We start from the raw sequence: 18,578 nt of genomic DNA, 5'->3' as shown, positions 1-18,578 counted from the left end.
GTTGTGTGATGAATTTGGGCAGGGTTGGTAGCTATAATTGAATCAAGAAAAGTTTCGTTATGTTCTACTGTTCTCTTCTTTTTAGTGTAGAGAATAAAAAAAAATCTTTTTCAAAATTTATTGCACGCTTTAGATAATACATAATATATTACAATGTGTTCAAAACTGTCCCAATTTTTAAAACTTAGGTGAATTTGCTTACTGCCCAATATAAAATTTTGATTGCAACTAGGAACTGTTGACTTGTCTAATTCTGTATATTTTTATACCAACCTCTTCAAACCGAACTTGTCGTTTGTTCTACTCACAGTGGATGTTGCTGTCTTTGTCGACGAGTGTTAGTATTCGGCGAGAAATGACTTGCCGATAGTTGATAACGCCAGTTGCTTACTTCTAGATCTTCATCTAAATCGGTCAAAATAGCAACAGGCCGTTCCATTCTCATCGTATGCGGAGATCGGTGCGTTCCTAAAACGTTCCGATTACTGGCACTTACACCGCTACTATCTCCTGTGCCCGAGCTAAGGCTTTCGCTTAGTTTGCGAAAATTGTCGCCATAAAGTGGGTTTGTTCGTATCACGCGCTCCGCTGTCTTGATTCGGTGATGGCTGATTGCTGTAACGTTAATTTCGTCTTCATCGCCCATGCTGCTTACGTCAGGTTTTTTACGTCGATTCTTCCGATCGAACAGGTTTGACCGGAAGAAAAGTTTGTGTCATAATATGCTCGATAAGTTAGTGTTGGTGTTTTTCTTCAAAATGTAGACACACATGCAAAGCACAGCCAATAGCATACAGACCAAGGTTAGCATAGAGAAAAAGGCATGCTTGTATTTGGATGCAGCAGCGGTTTCGCGGAACAGATCCTGCTCTTCTTCCAGCGTGAGATCAATTCGACGGTTACGTAACTTTTCGTGATTAGTTTCATTCATTATTTGACTGAGTTTGGGAAGAAATTGGCCCCAGAAGCTGTCCATTTTTCGAAGATAGTAGAAATATTCCGAATCTCTTGCACTGGCGAGAAAGACTGCGTTTTTTGAAGTTCTCGAGTTTTCTTGATCGGCCTGTATGTTGGGGTTTAGGTTATACGGGTTCCTGGACGTATTAACATTAGAAGCTGGCTCTTGTGCGTCTACAGTGCCAATGATTTTTTCTTCAATTTCCTGCAAGTTATCCTCAAATGTGTTTTCCAATGAAGTGTGATCGTTTCGATGAAATGACTCTGGTTTTGCGGAAATCAATTTAATGTGCTTGAGTTCGTTGCTGTACGGTTTCCAGGAATCGAATTGCCGTCCGGGGGTTGGATTGCTAAAAATATAACGGCTAGCATTATTACTAGTTTCTACAACGATTATTTCAATAATCTTACCCGCCTTTGACGAACTCTGTAAATAGCGAACGTATTTTTTTGCACAGCTTGTCTTCCACTAGTGATAATCGTCGGCGACCAATTTCTCTGTAGAGACTCGGTCCCATAAGGAAAGGTAAATCTGACGAATGAGATGCTCCTCCAAAGAAGTTAATCTTTCCTCTCATGTCCATTGAATTTGGATGATGGAAAAGATACACGTACGATCTGCTAATGTTATTTCGCTTGTCGGCATTATTTTCTGCACTTTCGAATTCATTTTCCACGTGTTTGTTAACCGCACTGGGTGGGCTAGCTGTTTGGTTTTGGAAACTTAAAGCCTGGAGCGTTCTGTAGAACGGTATTTCGTAACGTGTTTCAGATATGATTTTAATAATAGCGTGTATATGATGTGCAGTTGTTTGAGGGATTTGATCAAAGTAACGCCAATTGATGGTTTCGCGTATCTGAAGAATAATATTAAAGTAATCGTAAGTATGTATATTATGGTGATTGACAGATTTTTGGCGATTAATGGTGACATACCTGATCTTGTCCAATTCCTTGAAAGTCGTATCGTTCGATGATGTTGGGCAGCAGCGTATCGTTGATATATTTCTTAAGGGAATCTATACTTTGACGAGCGAGTTCAACCCACTTGCTGTACAAAAATCCACCTTCATTGCTAGTTATACCGAAAAGAATGGGCATGTCCTCCATAAAGAGCGCCTTGGCTTGAAACAACTTTCGAGGATCTTTGATAATGTAACGTTCTGCAGGAGATAGATAGTTGTCTACAATTGGTCCAAGATTGATCGTATAATTTCCATTACGATAGATGTATTCATAGGCTCGAAGGAGATCGTGTATACTTTTCTGCTGTAGACATTTCAGTACGTTTCTTCCAACGTCATAATTGCATGCTAAAATTTTAACAATCTCTTGCGACAGTTTGACATCAGCATTCACCTCGGAATACGGAGAAAAGATCGTGCCAGACATTATTATTGCACGGGCAAAAAGTCCCCTAGCGCGTGGGCTAACCATGTGAATCATCACATTTGGTCCACCGGTCGTACCATGTCCGAGCAACGTCAAACGATTTGTATCGCCGCCAAACTTTTGTATATTATCCTTTATCCAGACGAGCGCCAGTTGTTGATCTAGTAGTCCAAGATTTCCTGGTGCATATTTTTGACCCAGCGACAACCATCCAAACACATTACTTCGGTACTGCACCGTCACCACGATGATACCATCAGCTGCAAGGTCAAGACCGCTTGCACGGTTCGCGTTCCAGTCGAATCCCATTTCCTCGCCGGTGATCATTACCAGCACCGGAAACCCTCCATAGCGTATTGCTGTTTCGGGAATCCATATGTTCAAGTAAAGACAATCCTCACTAGTTTCACGTGATCGGAACTGATTTTCGCTTCCTAAATCTTCATAGCTACTATTTTCGATTTGTGGACAAATTGGTTTGAAATCTCGAGCGTATAGTGTTCTATTCCAACCGGGGCTCGGTACTGGTGGGGTAAACCGTAGTTCGTTGACGGGTGGCTTTGCGTATGGAATACCAAGATAGGTGTAGATGGGTATCCGTGATGTTTCAGGAAATACTTTCAGCTGTGTATTTTACGGAAACGATAAGTTATAAGATTTAATACCAAGACATCAACTCAACACTATCCTCACCCCTATAAGAGTTCCTTGGCTAAGCACGATTGTTGCATCCTGAGTTTGACTTACAGTAAGTTTACATGAAAGCATAATAGTCCAAATTGAAAGCGCCTTAAGTACAATTACCCTAGTTCTAGTTGCCATCGTAAGGATAACGTTAGTTGATTACTACTGAAAGAAACCTGCAAAATAAAATCAAAAAGAGATCAAAATCAGTATGGTTTATATATAAAAATAAAGCAATGGAAAATAAAATGCATCCTAGCGACTTTTTAAAGTCGCATATAGCAAATTGGTTTTCTAATCATTTTATACCATCCTAATTAGATCAGTAAAATGATACGAACAGTCCAACAATTAAACAGTTTCCCACTATGATTCATAGAAATTCCCCAGGAAAAAGTTTTTGCAACCCGCCAATCGAATAAGAAATCATTTTTTATTTGTTTCTCCTGACTCATTTAGCAATCCTTTTTATCATTATCGTACAAGTTGTCATACTTGTTTATTTACTGTCTTGCTTGTGATCGGGCAGTGAATTGGAATCTTCTCCAGGTGATCCAGGAGATGTTTGGTAGGTTAAAGTTTAGGTTAATAGTCTGGAAAACTTCACAGTTACTACACCAGTTAAAAAAAAATGTGTCGTATATGTATATCATAGTACATAAGTTTTAGCATATTTATACAATCTTGTTTTCAATGGTCATTCTCAATACAAAAAAGCTTACTTAAAATACAAATGAACCAAACACATATTCTAAAACGTAACAACTATTGCAAAACATGCTAAGCAAATAAATGCTCAAACCATGTTTGATGTAAAATTGAAGATTATCAATCCTGCTATCTAATATGCTTTTTATTATCCTATCTTTTCAAATGACTTTTCTGATTGCCGAGAAGATTATGACGTTCAATTTAATGGTTCCAATAACAGCTATACGGAAGAGCTCTTCGAAGTTGTACGATTTTACGCATTATTTTTTTTCCAACATGTGGTAATATCACTAGCCAGGTCACTCACTACACTACACAAGTTAATTCCGGATTGATCATTAGCATGAGAATAAAAGACCGATGCCACGTTTTAGTAGGGAGGAAAAAGGTAAAAAAAACAGTTTTGTCTCATGTTATACGTTGGTCTGTTTTCGGTTCTGGTCCAATCACTAGCTTCTAGAGTGACAATGAATGTTGCTGCAGCGGCGGTTCATTCGGTTGAGCGGTTCTGACTTTACCGAGCTATTGTTATTGCAATAGGGGGAGATGACGGCTGATGGCGATTTTGTGTGGCGTTGTTTGCTTGTAATAATAACATTTATTTCATACACAGAACTATTCTATGCTCCAGTATTGTCGATTAAATATTTTCATTTACTTACATTTACAGTAAAGAAGCATGCTACATTCACCGGTTTGGTGTCGCACCGGTTACGTTAAAAAGCACCACTATCGTAGCACATCTCAACTTTGTCGAAGAAAACTGACCTTGAATTATAACACTGATATCCTGTTTAACACAATGCGTATTTAAACAGAAAAATGCGAAGATTTCCAGCTTGTCCGCACATAAACATTGCAAAACGTTCTGCTCTAGTGAGGTTTAGTTTTATTCTGCACAAAAATTCATAGCACTTCTGTTGATACGCCCTTTTAACATGTGATCATATTTTGCACAAAACTAATTCCACTGTTCACACAATTTTACACAATTACGAAGCAAAACTGTACGAAAGCGCTATGTTGGAAAATAAAACTCGGCAATGACAAACCGTTGCATATTAACGGTCGATCCATTCTATTAAATAAATATTGCAGTGACTTCAACAGGCAGCGAACTTCACCATCGGACATGCAGATTTAAACTGACCCTAAGTCTCTAGAATTTTAGGGTTACACGCCGGTTTTACTCATGCGATGAAACGCTGCATGTTAAAATAAATGGCGTTCACTTTCATGCCGAACAGTACGGATGCTCATCAGAGGTTGTAAGCTCATGCATGTAAAAGAGAGCTCGAATGCGGGATGTATTCAGAACAAAAGCATACTGCGCTGAATGCAAGCTGCTCAGGTTTATTTATTGGGTTGGCGCAAAGTTCGTGATGTACGCCGAACAGTGAAATCGCGCTCTGCGCGTTGCTTTGCTTCGTTCCGGAATACATGACACTTTGTTATGAGCGTACTTCCGGTTACAATATAAACTGTATTGCTCATAAGCTAGTTTTATTCAGCAGTGTGTGTGTGTCCGTGTGTTTGTAGTTTTAAAACAGTTGGAAGAATTTTGTGTATGTGTTGATTCTCACTTAAACCACTAATTAGGTTTACATTGACTCTCAGCTGTCAGCAATAAATAGATGAGAATTATTTATGTGTAATGTTGATTCGCAAACTATTGTTTAGATGTGTATTGGCATGAAAAGTGTTAAGTACAACCATTTTTACTGGCAGCATTTGGGCAAATATTAATTTAAATTTTCGAAAACATACGTTCCTTTTTAAGTGTTTAACTGAAACACATACATAGATCGATGGTAACAATAAATAAATGAATGTATCGTGAACTCAGGAAGTATATTTCACGAAATTGGTATTTAAAAGCAATGTGGCAGCTTTTTTGTGCTTACCCATAATGTGTCTTATTTTGTAAAAGTGTATATTTCGATAATCACAGTACACGCTGTGACGGTTTAATGTACATATCTCGTCCATACATATTGGCGTTTAGGTTTCTTCGAGCAATTCCGTATGCAGTCGTGGAATGACTTTTGGCAAGGAATGTTTCAAGTTGAGAGTCATCCGGCAATGCAGTGGTCACCAGTTGCTAAATTTCGTACTGGAAGATGCTGCATACCGCAATCGCAATTCAATTCCGCATTCGATGCTTCTGAAAGCATTGTCGCCAGTATCTTGCTGTCGGCGTTTTCATCGTGTTCTGGGCAGGAAACATATGCATGGTGCAGAAACCTTATTAAGTATTCACGCTTTGTAGATTTTCGCTTGACCGGGCAAACGTTTGATACGATATTTATGAGCTGTTTTGCTGTGTTCTTAAAATTGGTGAATAAAACATTAGCACTCTCCTTGCCGTTTTCTTAAAAGGTCCCAACCCGCCAAGCACTTGGAAGATCCAGCGAACACTTGAAAACCAGATTCTTTACCATCATCGATAAGTGCAGAAGCAGTTTGTCGGTGGTCTGGTGTATATACTGGGTGTCTTAATGTTAGTGAGTACTACACAGCAGTTCTGACCGAGCTAATCAAATGGGTTATATTTGTGGTCTTAGTGAAATAGCTGGTCCTTTAACGTATGATTGATGAAATAGATTTACGCGGAAAATAATGTTTCTCTCAAAGGAATGCGTAAAACTTTGAATGCAGCTAACAACAACTATAAACAGAATAAATCAGGTAAATATAAACATAAACTTACAAATTTCATTGAAAAAATCAATAACTTATTATAATGCTTTGACTTAGTTACCCTCTATATTTCTTTTTATTTACTCTAGCTTTGTTAACAATTTTGTCGTTTTATTGGGCACTAGTATTTAATACTTAACTGATTAACATTAGTTCCAAATATGTACTAGTGTTTAGCCATACATACATAAGCTAACGTTTACTCTGCATATTGAAAATGCTTGTTTGTGATCGAAGGAAGAACTGGAAAAGGAGTACTGCTGCATTGTTATTTTATCTCATTTAAGTAGGCTTGCTGCGCGTAGTAACAAAACATTGTATGGAACATTTTTTTTTATTGTAGATCCATTATCATATATCGTTACGACAAGAACAAGGACATCTGTAAAAATTTCAAATAATCATAAAAAGCATAAGGGATAAGCAAAGAGAAAATGTGCATGGAAGGGTAATGGGAGTCGCTGGGTCTGACATCTGAAAGGAGTAAGCGATGAATAATTTCTTTTGATTCACGGCTTGTGGATGATACATTTGTCCATTCATGCATGCAGCTTCTTTTCATGCATAATGAATGTGAAACCGTTACTTCACGAGTTAGAGCCATTTTTCCTCAATGTTCTTACCGCCCCTCCGTATGTTTCGTTTATGCATACTATTTGAGCTGTCGGAACATTCTAAATGTTCTATCGAACAATTATTGCCTTAGAACAACTTTTCATCCTTGAGTATTACTGAATTGTTTAAAATCTTATTACATTATTGTGATATAAAATAAAATGCATGTGCAAAACATTAAAATGGAAACATTGATTGAAAAACATAAACAAAAAATTCAAGTCAAATTTCTATGAACATGTTTATGATTCATTTTTAAATGAAATTTAAAATTATATGCATACATTTCTTATTTTTTTATATTGAGAACACCAAATGAACTCGCGAAAAACATGATCCATAAACGAAATCATTATAATCAGTGTTTAAAAAAATGTGTTGGTAATTCAAATTAATTTAAATATTTGTTCAATTACATTTGTTGGTGGAGGAATGCTGGAAGGAGTACATCAGTAAACAAATCTTGGAATAGCATGGGAATAGCTGTAAAAGAAACGGGCCTAAACAATTTATCCAGGGTATAGAGCCAAGCTTAGAAGTAGGACGGTAATTTTAATGCAATAATGTAACAGCTGGTGTTTCATACTGGATGATTGGGTCGTTTAGATTTTTTTTGGCTGTCCATCTGGCCAATATTGCCTTTAAACACACTCACTGTGTACATTATACATTGTGAAGTTGCGGGTTATTGATAAAAGTTATCAACAAATTTCATTTAGATGTTGAATTATAATGATGAAATGGTCTGGTCTGAACGGTATACTTTTGCATAGGAATATTCGAAACATTTTGGAATACTTTACGCGGTATATAGATTTGCGTAAGCATTTTAGTTACTTCTTAATAAAATTTATTTGTTTATCATACAACAATCAGCCAGGTTATAGTACAGCCGTTGTAATTATTATCTGATTCTAAATTTGACAAAGTAATTATTGCTAAAATTATTTTACTTTAATTGGAGAAGATGAAACAAGAAGTTTATTTGTGGTTTGAAGTGGTTTACAATAACTAATTTTTGTAATTTCTTATTGTTTTTTGTGGACTACAGCTTCTATCTAAACATCTTTTAACTAATATCATGATGCAAATCGAAAATTTATATCCAATATAATATAAAATACCTTTAAAATATTGGAAATATTTTATCGAAATACACAGATATACATATATTATGTTCATACCTTAAATAAAAAGACTTCATAAAAACAAAGAAAAAATGTTTAAAATGTGACTTTTTTTAATTTCGAGTCTGCCGTTGATCGTCTTAACAAGATTTAACATAAAATTACTTATTCTACTAAAAATAACGTAATCGTTTCCTTAATGTTGCCAAATTTTCAGTAAAGTCAAAGTGCTTGAGTAAATTGCCAAATATCTTGGACATGAAGAAAATAGTGTCATTTGCTCCATACTTCGTATTTCTCAATATATGTATTTCTCGGGAGCATCTATGGTACCACAAATGATACAGGACTCTAACCCAAAATTATTGGATGTTGAAATATTTCATGAATTATGAATGATTAACTTAATTTATAACCGCGGGATATTCTGTATCTTCAAGTGTTATGTTACAACTTCTCTATTTGTGGTACAACAACTTCAATAGGTCTTGTGGCCTGACATTTCCGGCTTTCCTGAACTTTATTTACCAGAATCAGCATAATAGGTACCGGTATACGATCCGGATGGGGGGGGGGGGGGGGGGGTAGAAAAGGGTATTCAATATATTTGTTTTTACAATAGGACACATGAAGTGGGGAGGCTCGGTGGTGTACGTGATAAACGGGGCCGCCCCACGCAGCAGGACTGGGGTTCAAATCCCATCTGGACCGTCTCCCCCTGCATGGACTGACTATCCTGCTACGCGGTAAAATAAGTCTTGATATGGCCAGGCCGTTCTGACCGAGCAAAAAAAAGGACACATTAAGCGAGCAGTACTTTTGTAAGTAACGTATTATTAAAAGTTGCAACTGAACTGAAGTTTTGCATGTCAAACAGATTGATCATTAGGGATACGAAACGGGTACCTATCGTGAACGGAGGTAAATAACCTTTCTATATTGATGTGTAAAACAGGTGCCATAGTAATATTCTTTAGAAAAAAATACATCCTCTACAAAATATAAATATGCAACGTTCAATATAGACAGTTGAAAAATAAAGAAAGTTTAGATGAGGAAAGTGGCAATGATTTTACTTCAGTTCGAAGGCATAAGTTCCAGCATGTTTGTTGAACAGGTTCTTCCATACGTTGGTGATTGATGAATTTTTCATGACGTTACGATGTGATCTTGTAATATCAAATTTTTATTTTTATGTGCAACGTGTTAGTAATGGAATCTTTTAACATCGAATTAAATGTAATTCTCTTAGTTTGGATGCTTCTTTTGAAGCGGTTATTGTTGAGCTTGAAGCAGGCCTACACACGGCCCACATGTTACTATAATTATATTTGCAATGAAACATAGTATAAAATCATGGTAGAGCTCCAAATTGTATTACCGTGCGCGTTTGGATCTCATTTTGATAGAAAGAGTGTAAATGTTAAGCTTGTAAGTAAAGTTAGCCTGAGCTGGTTGATAGAAATGGGAGAAAAGTGAATGTACAGGCGCGTTATTTATGGCTCCACGGTAGGTTATTACACCTGGTCGGGTGACCAAAGCAAAACACTACAGTCGTAAAATAAGAAAACATCCTGAAAGGATCTTCCTTCCGAGTTCGCCGGTCACAGAGCAATGTTGCAATCATAATCGAATTCACGATGGAATAAGAGGTCAGCGGAATATATTACCTCCATCTTCTATGTGGCAGAATGGAAAGAAAGGCATTCTGATTTACAGGCCAGCTGCTTCTATAAATAATGTAAAAGATTTCAATAAATCTAATTGACCACTACAGTTTTTTTATCGCCGCATCGACTTTGCATCGATGTGGACGATAGTCTAAGAGGTATAGCTACCGGTTAACCGCATATTTGGTGTATTTTTCAAAACCAGTCGTAATGTGAGCAGAACAAGCAGTAACAACAGCTATAAAAATCTAAAATGAAATAAAATCATGAGCTGGCTTCGGTTGATGCCAGGATGCTTTTCGCGAGAAGCATCACGTTGTAAGTTTGTTTTGTACACGCCGACCCAAGATCAACCATTTTTTCGATTGGTCGGATGAGTAAACGTGTATAATCATAATAGACAAAAGAAATGGTGAGCCCCATGTGAGTACAACCGGAGGTGGCCGGTGGTCGAAGGAATTTTCTACGTATGAACTTCGCTTGTAAAAGCTCGTAGGATCCAGAGAGAAAAATACCAAATGGAATTGGTCATGCATTATTTAACGGTGAATTTTTATAACCATCCACTGCCATCCAATACTATTTGGCGGTAGGAAATGTCTTAGCCTCCCCAGCCTTGGTGCCTTGCTATTGCTGCTGATTGTATGGTTGTTTGTGTTTTAAGCTTTTTGTTATTCCTGCCGTTGCTGCTCGTGCATTGGAGTATTGCTTTTTACCAAATGATCCCGTGAATCGACAAGCTTAAATAATTTAAACAATGATCTTTATTTCTTACTCCTACCTTTGAATCTATACCTTTATATCATTCGAGTTCCATTGTGTACCGCAGAGTCGGAAAGGATTCTTAACATAACAGAGATTTATTTGAGCTCTCATCCTAACGAATCCGTCTGATTGCAAAAGCCTTCTGGATGACATTTGAGACAAACGAAGATAAGTGGTGAGTAATTGATGTGCCTGTTGAATGAAGATCGAAGATGAATTGAACAGTGAATTAGCACTGATTGCATTTATATTGCAACCGCGGTGTTTGTTCGATTATGCCAACAAAATAGTTTCAATGTGCAGTCCAAGAAAGTGCTACTTATATTGTATTTCAGTAGCGATTTATTATTCTAATGTTGGCTGGTAAAAAGCATACTCAAATCGCTTAGGTTTGCCTAGGTAAAGTTAGCGTTCTTAAAAAAAGAAACATTTAAAAGGAAAGATTATTTATGAATATGCGTGCAAAGACGTGACACAACATTATAATCTGTAGCGGATTCTCAAAGAGCTTAATAGTCATAGCTTGATAAATGATTTTAACGATATTAAACACACAGGTTACTGAATCTGGCGAGTTGGTGAAAAAATCAATTTTTAATCCTGATTTTTGCAAAGCTGCACAACGATTCAAATAAAAGTAGCATCGTACGTGTCAAAGAATCATTTTTCATATAGTATCTTGATGAACTGTGATTAACAACCTTAACAACCTATCATGTCGGTAACAGACATTTGCAAAATCTAATATTTTGTGGCAAATGATTTTTTTCCAGTATTAAGCAGTACCTTAGAACGATGTGTATTTTGTTGCTTGCGAATATATTCGAAGGGAAAATATTAATGCTTGTTGAAAAACAATAAGCAATAACAAATAAGCATTTCGTCAATGCAAGCAGTCACTATATTGAATATGAATTTCCACAATACGTGTGAATTTCATTAAAATGTGTGCTGTAATATCCATTTCAAAAAATTCCATAGGCAATATGTTTAGCATATCAGAAAAATGATATCGATCATTCTGTAATAAACAATAATTATGGAACTAATATAAACATACCAGGCCGTTCTACACGAATAAAAAAATAATAATAAACACACATACCTTAGAATAGTCGTAGAATAAAAAATTAATATCCGTGAATATACATTAATCATCACTTAAAAACATGCTGTTGATTTAAAACTTTTGTATCAATTTTTAAGCAACAATTTATCATCGAACACATAAATGAATTAGTAAAAATAGTATTATCTAAGCTGCATTCAACAACGTCAGAAATACAAAAAGGAAACAGTGGAAAACTACAACTTTTTCAAAAGCTCTAAAGATAAAAAAATCGAAAAACGTCTTGATTGTTTTAACCCAAAAACGTAAAGCATGTATTATCCGTTTGTTGAACATTCCAAAGAGTTCTTCATCCTAAACTTTGAAGGCTAATTTTCCTCGTTTTTTGTCGAATCTGTGCAGATAGACAATTATTTTTTTGTTTACACTTAAACGATAAAAGACAAAACAAAAACAAAACAAAAAGACAGTTTGGCAAAAGTATAAATATACTAGCTTACCACGGAAACCTAGCTTTGCCCTTAAATATGTATTTTGTAATTAAAGTTTTATGGCAAACATTTTGAATGTTCAATCTTGGCGACTAGAGAAAATCGTTGATCAATATTTTTTTTTAATATTATTACCATTTCTTGATCGAAATGATATTTCCCATCAATGCATGTTTCTTCTTCTTTTCTGGCACTTTAGTAGGCATTCCTGGCTTTCCTTGCTGATTGGGATTTAATACCAGGTCCTGCCGTGTAAGGCGCCGATTCCACATATTTTAATTATTCACACACTTATTTTGCTTTTTACTTACTTATCACTTACTTTACGTTTTATTGAATAAAATTTGCACAAATAAATCTCTTGTGTTTAAGAGTAGTTTAAGAAGAGTATGCTCACTAACATCGCGACACGAGAATTTTATATACATATATATAGATAAATAGATAAACATTTTGTTAATAAATCCCTATCAACAATTATTGAATCCTTCTCCATCGTTCAACAATTATCAAAATCGTCTCTGTCTTGGCTTAACGGGCTCTAAGGTCATACCGGCCATTTTTTCTGGTTTAGTAGACTTAAATTTTCAACTTAACTGGATAGTTAATCCCTGCTTTGGGGAACGATCCGGATGGAATTTGACGCCCGGTCTTGTCGTGTGGAATTAGCTCCGTTTATCACATGCACCGCCGGGCTGCCCCTCATAAAATATAAAATCATTTAATAACGTAAACAATCTAAAAAAAATGTATTTCACATGATTTTATATATTTTGTTTTGTTTATTGAGAACTATGTGTTCAGTGAAAAAAGCCTAATGAAAATCTATTTCCATACATCTATCTTTCATTGGTTGACTACCTAGCTACAAGGTGGGTCAATTTGTGATAACATCTTTCCTTCGATGGCTGTTTTAATTAATCTTCATTATTGCTAAAAGCTTCTTTAGCTTCGGGTCCTATGGTGAAACTGATTGCGTCCGGAGATTTATTCTTAGGAAAGGTTTCAGAAAATTAAGAACATGGAAAGATTGCCAAGTTTATCATAATTATATCGGTACAACCTGGGTTTTTAGCATGTAGTGACGGTTGAAACACTACCGGGAACTTCTTGTCGTAGGTTGATAGTTTAGAATAATCCTTTTGTGATCCTTTCCCAGTCATAGAGCAAGAATCTTAACATTGGCTTGAGCACCACTTTGCACTGCAAAATCTGTCGTTAAAAGGCGTTTCGTGCTGAGTAAAGAAAGGATAGCATTCTAATGGTTCTTCTTAGGCAAACTACAGACAAGATTGCAAATTTTTGCCCTGTTATGTATCGTATGGGACTCAAAGATGACCCCGGCATGATACGGAAGGGAATGTTCTTAATAAATGTTTTTGGATTAAATCTTTTGCATACCAAATCAATGCCTTGTTGCGAGGCATTGCTTACTTATTACTCTTAACGAAAGTATGGGGGATTTGAAAGTCTTATGTGCTTTCTTTTAAGTTAATTAAGCAGAGTTAAAGAATTAAAGTAGTTAATTAACCCTTAATTTTAAATTACCTTTACCAATTTTAATTCTTGCATAGAAGGAAAATAGATTTGTTCAAAACAAAGATAGGGCAACGCTGTGGTCCTGGGTTTTAGCACAACAGCACAGGTGGTAAATCGCATCAGAACTTTACCTCCATCTCTGTATCTCTTTTAGGCATAACAATCTACTCCATCATGTTTGCTATTTATGGATTATTCGACTCAGTTTTACTACGAAGGTCTTCCGTATGCTTTCACCATTCCCCCTTGGCTTGATTGTTCTGGTACGGGTACCAGAAAAGAATTAAGAAATGGCTTGTCTAGACTTCCAAGGTTTAATGCTACAAAGAAGAAAGAAGAAGAAGAAGAAAGATGAACGCAAAAAATAATCTTAAAAAAATCCGTGTTTTAGAAAAAATGAAATTAGCCATAGTATTTTGGATATCGTACATGAAACATGATTAGTTTCCGTTTAATTTTTCAGCTCAATTTGACGGTTTCTATCGATTTGCGTGCAATTTCTCTCAAACCTTTTATCTTTTTTCTTGCCAGTTATACCATCATGCAGATTTGTACATTTCTGCTCTTCAAAAACTTCAGAATTCATCTCAAGCTCGTTAGCTGACTCTTCAATACGTAGATAAAAAAAATCGTTCAGACAAACTACCGGCCTTTAGAAGTCTCTTGCGGAAAGCACTGAGACAGATCGAAGAAAATAAGGAGAGGTCGATTTGATTTGTGTAATTGACCGGTTAATTTTAGTCAATTTATTCGATTGTTGCGTTCCTTTTAACAATTTCCAGTTGGTTCGGTCTTTATTGGTTATTCCCTGTGATGGATCCTCAAAAATCCTCAACGATTTATGCTGAGCGTTGTTTTCCTTTTAGTACAGGAGACAGGATGAGTAAAATATTGTTGTTGTAAAATTTCGGTTACTTCACAACATGCTAATGAAATAAATTTCAAAACGAATAGCTCATATGTTTTAACTGTTTGATTATGTTCAGTGAAAAATGATTGTGAATTAAAAGCTTTCAAGATTTTGGATAAACAAGAATTATGCAATGTTTTATATCTGGCTACCATTATTTTAATAAAGACATTGTTTAGACATTCTATAGCATTAATTGCAGACATTAAATTAAAAATGTTGACAATATAATATTTACAAAAGTGATTAAAAATTGCAAAAAGCTCATATCATATTAGGTTTAAGACACAGGGTTCTTCTCTTTAGTTTACAGTCTTGAAAATATGCATTGTTAACAATATCAATACGAACTAAATTCCTGTGTGTTGAATGTAATGATGAATGTGAATGTATCGTTATATTTGGATACTTTATTCAGTTGAATCTTGTTAGTTATCTCTCTACAACAATCATTACTATACTTAAATTGCATTAAGTACAAAGACATTCAACTTTAAAACGAACATAAAATGACATAAACATAATACACACTACAATTACTTTATTGCGCAGAGTAGCTATAAATCAGAAGAAAAGTTAAAGCACAATCTTACCTTCCTGTTTTTATTTACCTTTTTTCTAACTGTGAATGGATTTCTATTTGGTTGTAATGGATGGAATGTAATAGGAAATAGAAACGGAAGTAATAGGAATAGAAACGGATTTATATTATATGATTTCGGTTGATTTTTTTCATTGCTAATAAAATAGACTGTGAAAATGAATTGATAACCATTGATGTCATTTAAGTTGTGTAAATTGAAGAATGTAGGGCGCAAAATTTGTATAGCACATGTCATATTATTAAGAAATAAAAGTTCGTTTCGACTCGAAAAAAAGTCATTTGTTTATGTTCGTATGTAATTGATTCATCGCTTTTTGTTTTGTTTCCTAATAGCGGTCAAGCCGTATCAAGACTGGATTTTACCACATAGACTGATGCTCAATCCTTGCTACGGGGGACGTTCGGATGGGATTTGATACCCGGTTCTGTCGTGTGGTACCGGCGCCCCAGTGGTGTTCATCGTTCTAAAAAAATTTTTTCGCATTATGTTTTCATGGTAGATTGCATGTTTAGGTGTACTTTTCGTTTTGGCATCAGTTATCATTTTAGTAGCTATTTTAGGGTTTTTGCTTATGTATTTGTCTGCGTGATAAAATTTATTACAGAGTCTTGCAGCAACAGTGATGATTATTTGATCCAAAAACATCTCCTCGGGTTTATGATTCAAAACATATTGTAAACACGCATCGAGGGTAACACGTGTCATTCACAATTGACTAATGTGGTCGTTTCAATGATTTATTTACTAAACTGCTCCACTTACCCTACATATATTAAAATGCCATTGTTTTGAAATCATGCATTCATCATGCAATCATGAAATCGCATTGTTGACAGGTGTGCAGAATAGGATTCTATCTAGAAAACCTTTAAATCCTTTACGAAAACCAACAAAACATTTTTTTCATAACATTTTTTATTTACATTTTGAATAGACCTATCATCAATTTAATAATCGTTCATGTTATTTTAAGCATTTTGCAAACATTGTACGTTGCGTATAAGAATCTTTATATTCGACTAGTGAAGGAACTGTATTTCAACTTGAGCAGTTTATTGAAACATAAGCAAGAAAGATGAATAAAGAATATAAATGAAAGGAAAACTAATTAGTAAGGATGTCAAAAACGATGTCACCGTACGAATAGAACGCCGTTTTAGATGCAAAATGACGCCATAGAGACGTTTCAAACGATACCTTCCTGCTTGTCAAGAATCCCGTGTGCTGCATTTCCGGCAAACTATACCTGCATTATTCTTACGTTATGTGACTGGCACGATTGAAGCTTCACTAAAGGCAAGAAAGGTTAACGAAGGTGGAGTAAAGGATTGTTCGATGGACAGCATAACAAGACCTACCGCACCGTTTATGCTCTCTCTGCCATCAAACTTTCCCCTCGAGGGTATTAGAAGCATTAGACCGATTCCGGCCGTCTTATCGGTGCACATAATTATCAATAATATTAATAATTGAGAACCGCATTGCGGTTCACTTCAATAGAGGCATTGAGACGTCAGGGTTTACCGGAATGCAATATTCGTCAGGGTATTTAGTGGAATGAGCCAACGGAAGTAACCAGTACGATAGGTATGGGATGGAAGAGCATTGGTAAGAGAGCGACAGAAAGCTCACCAATACGTAAACTAAGAAAATCCTCCAGTCGCCGGTATTTATAAATCAAAGCACTGCCTGCGGGATAATTTAATCTAATTAACTCCTTTGTTTCTGTGCTGGACCTTATCATTGATATAATTAAACAATATCAATAACAGATACCTATCACTCACACGCACAGGCCAGAAGGTGCAATGCAACAGTATAGGGAAACATGAAGTCAGCGTATCTACAGCCCACATGCGTACGACAAACGAAGTATGGCACAAGTCTTTTATAATGATCGTAACAGTTTCTGCATCAAGAAAGTTTATGTTTAATTGTTGAAATTCACAAAGGCGTGCATGCTAATTTAACGTTTGAATTTATAAATTATTTATATATTACTAACGGTGGGTTAAGAGGAGTTTCCACATCAGAATTAAATTTCACATATCTCTAAATAGAAAATCGTTTCTCACATAATTTATGCAAATTTAGGAACGAAAATCACCCAATATTTAGTTCCTTATGGGTGTTTTAGTCGCTAAAAAAATGCTATAGAACGTTGGCATAAACAAACTAACGAGAATCAACTCCTTTAGGCTGGGCTGTGACTGGAACGTATCAGCATGCCATGCTTCGTTGCACAACGTGTCAGCAAAGACGCAGGGGTGGCTGTAAAAGGAGCAGAATCCTTTTCTTAGACGGTATATGTTATACCGGATATTAGAAAACAATAAGCCATCGGAAGTAAATTTGAGCAGGAAAAGAAGCGTCTTTATAATCGGTTACTAATATCGAAGATTCTACTCATAAAAGTTTAATTAAATGTGCTTTCAAAAGGAAATTAATTTTCGTCTGCTTATTGCTTAAGCATGATTGCGATTGATGGCAGAACATCATACGAAGGAGCAAGATTTCTGATTTGCAAAACACATAAATGTTGTTTATTAGATTAGGCTGTGAATTGTAACAAAGCTATGCTTTAGAAATGTATGGCGTTGTACATATTGTAGAATAACTTGTGGTATGGAGGAACAGGGCTGGGCAGCTGGGTGGTTGTACATACCTCGTTGAGTGTACATGCAACTTGAAAGCATTTCTAGCATCAAACATTGTGCAAGGTAGTTGGAAATGGACAAAAAGAAGTTTGAATAAGCAGAAATAAATTATTGTGCCATTGGGAAGCGTAAACAGTACTTCACAGTATGCACACTACAGAAAATACACGATGAAGGGTATACTATTTCCACAATACTTTGATACTAAGCGTGCTGTTGAAAATGGAGCCAAATGCAGTAGGTATAGAAACTTTCTCACACGTATGCCCCTTGAGCATGTGCTTATTTGGTCAACCAATTTAAATCTTTGTTGAGCACTGTTTTCGGTTAGTGTGGCTCACAAACCAAAAAAGAAGCGTGTGGTGTGAGAATATTCTACCGGTAATAATATAAATAGGAAAATGCTGTTGTTGTGGTATAAAACATTCAATGCAATTTGGATAAATATAATTATAATGTTTGGTTGTACAATTTTAGAAATTTTAGAAAATAATAGAGGAAACCTAATTCAGTATTTGAAAACCAGTTCATGCATTTAAATGTTGTAGTTAAAGAAGCAGAACACAATGTAAGGTAGGATTGTTAATGCTTTGTTGAAATTTTACTCTTATGTATATTTATTTATCCCCTAGGACGTTACGGTAAAGAAACTTTGTTAAAACTAAAACTCTAATTAAGAATCTAAT

The 18,578-nt window shown here is 35.7% G+C and overlaps 2 protein-coding genes across 5 annotated transcripts in view; one reads left to right on the top strand and one right to left on the bottom strand.

The window, feature by feature from the left end:
* Window positions 1-18,578, top strand: part of LOC125768301 (LIM/homeobox protein Lhx3-like) — a 91,325-nt gene that overhangs the window by 9,697 nt on the left and 63,050 nt on the right. The window lies entirely within an intron of this gene.
* Window positions 103-5,540, bottom strand: LOC125768272 (liver carboxylesterase 1F). 2 transcript variants are annotated; one of them, XM_049435684.1, is made up of 5 exons: window positions 3,043-5,540; window positions 1,894-2,973; window positions 1,369-1,814; window positions 771-1,307; window positions 103-692 (listed from the first exon to the last, which is right to left on the bottom strand). In XM_049435684.1, the coding sequence occupies exons 1-5, from the start codon at window positions 3,169-3,171 to the stop codon at window positions 305-307; spliced, it is 2,580 nt and encodes an 859-aa protein (XP_049291641.1). In that variant the 5' UTR covers window positions 3,172-5,540; the 3' UTR covers window positions 103-304. The 2 variants fall into 2 exon arrangements, with proteins under 2 accessions (XP_049291641.1, XP_049291640.1); XM_049435683.1 differs by having other exon boundaries at window positions 592-1,307; window positions 3,043-3,209; window positions 4,407-5,540.

This window comes from Anopheles funestus, chromosome 3RL (assembly GCF_943734845.2).
Source record: "Anopheles funestus chromosome 3RL, idAnoFuneDA-416_04, whole genome shotgun sequence".
Lineage (NCBI taxonomy): Eukaryota > Metazoa > Arthropoda > Insecta > Diptera > Culicidae > Anopheles > Anopheles funestus.
The sequence above is the reverse complement of the archived record's forward strand: the minus strand, read 5'-3'. Positions and strand labels throughout refer to the sequence as shown.

Coding starts and splice junctions, on each gene's coding strand:
- LOC125768272 (XM_049435684.1), bottom strand. CDS start 3,171: ATGGCAACTAGAACTAGGGTAATTGTACTTAAGGCGCTTTCAATTTGG. Junction 1,308..1,368: donor ACAGAGTTCGTCAAAGGCGG/GTAAGATTATTG, acceptor TTATATTTTTAG/CAATCCAACCCCCGGACGGC. Junction 693..770: donor CTATTGGCTGTGCTTTGCAT/GTGTGTCTACAT, acceptor CTTCCGGTCAAA/CCTGTTCGATCGGAAGAATC.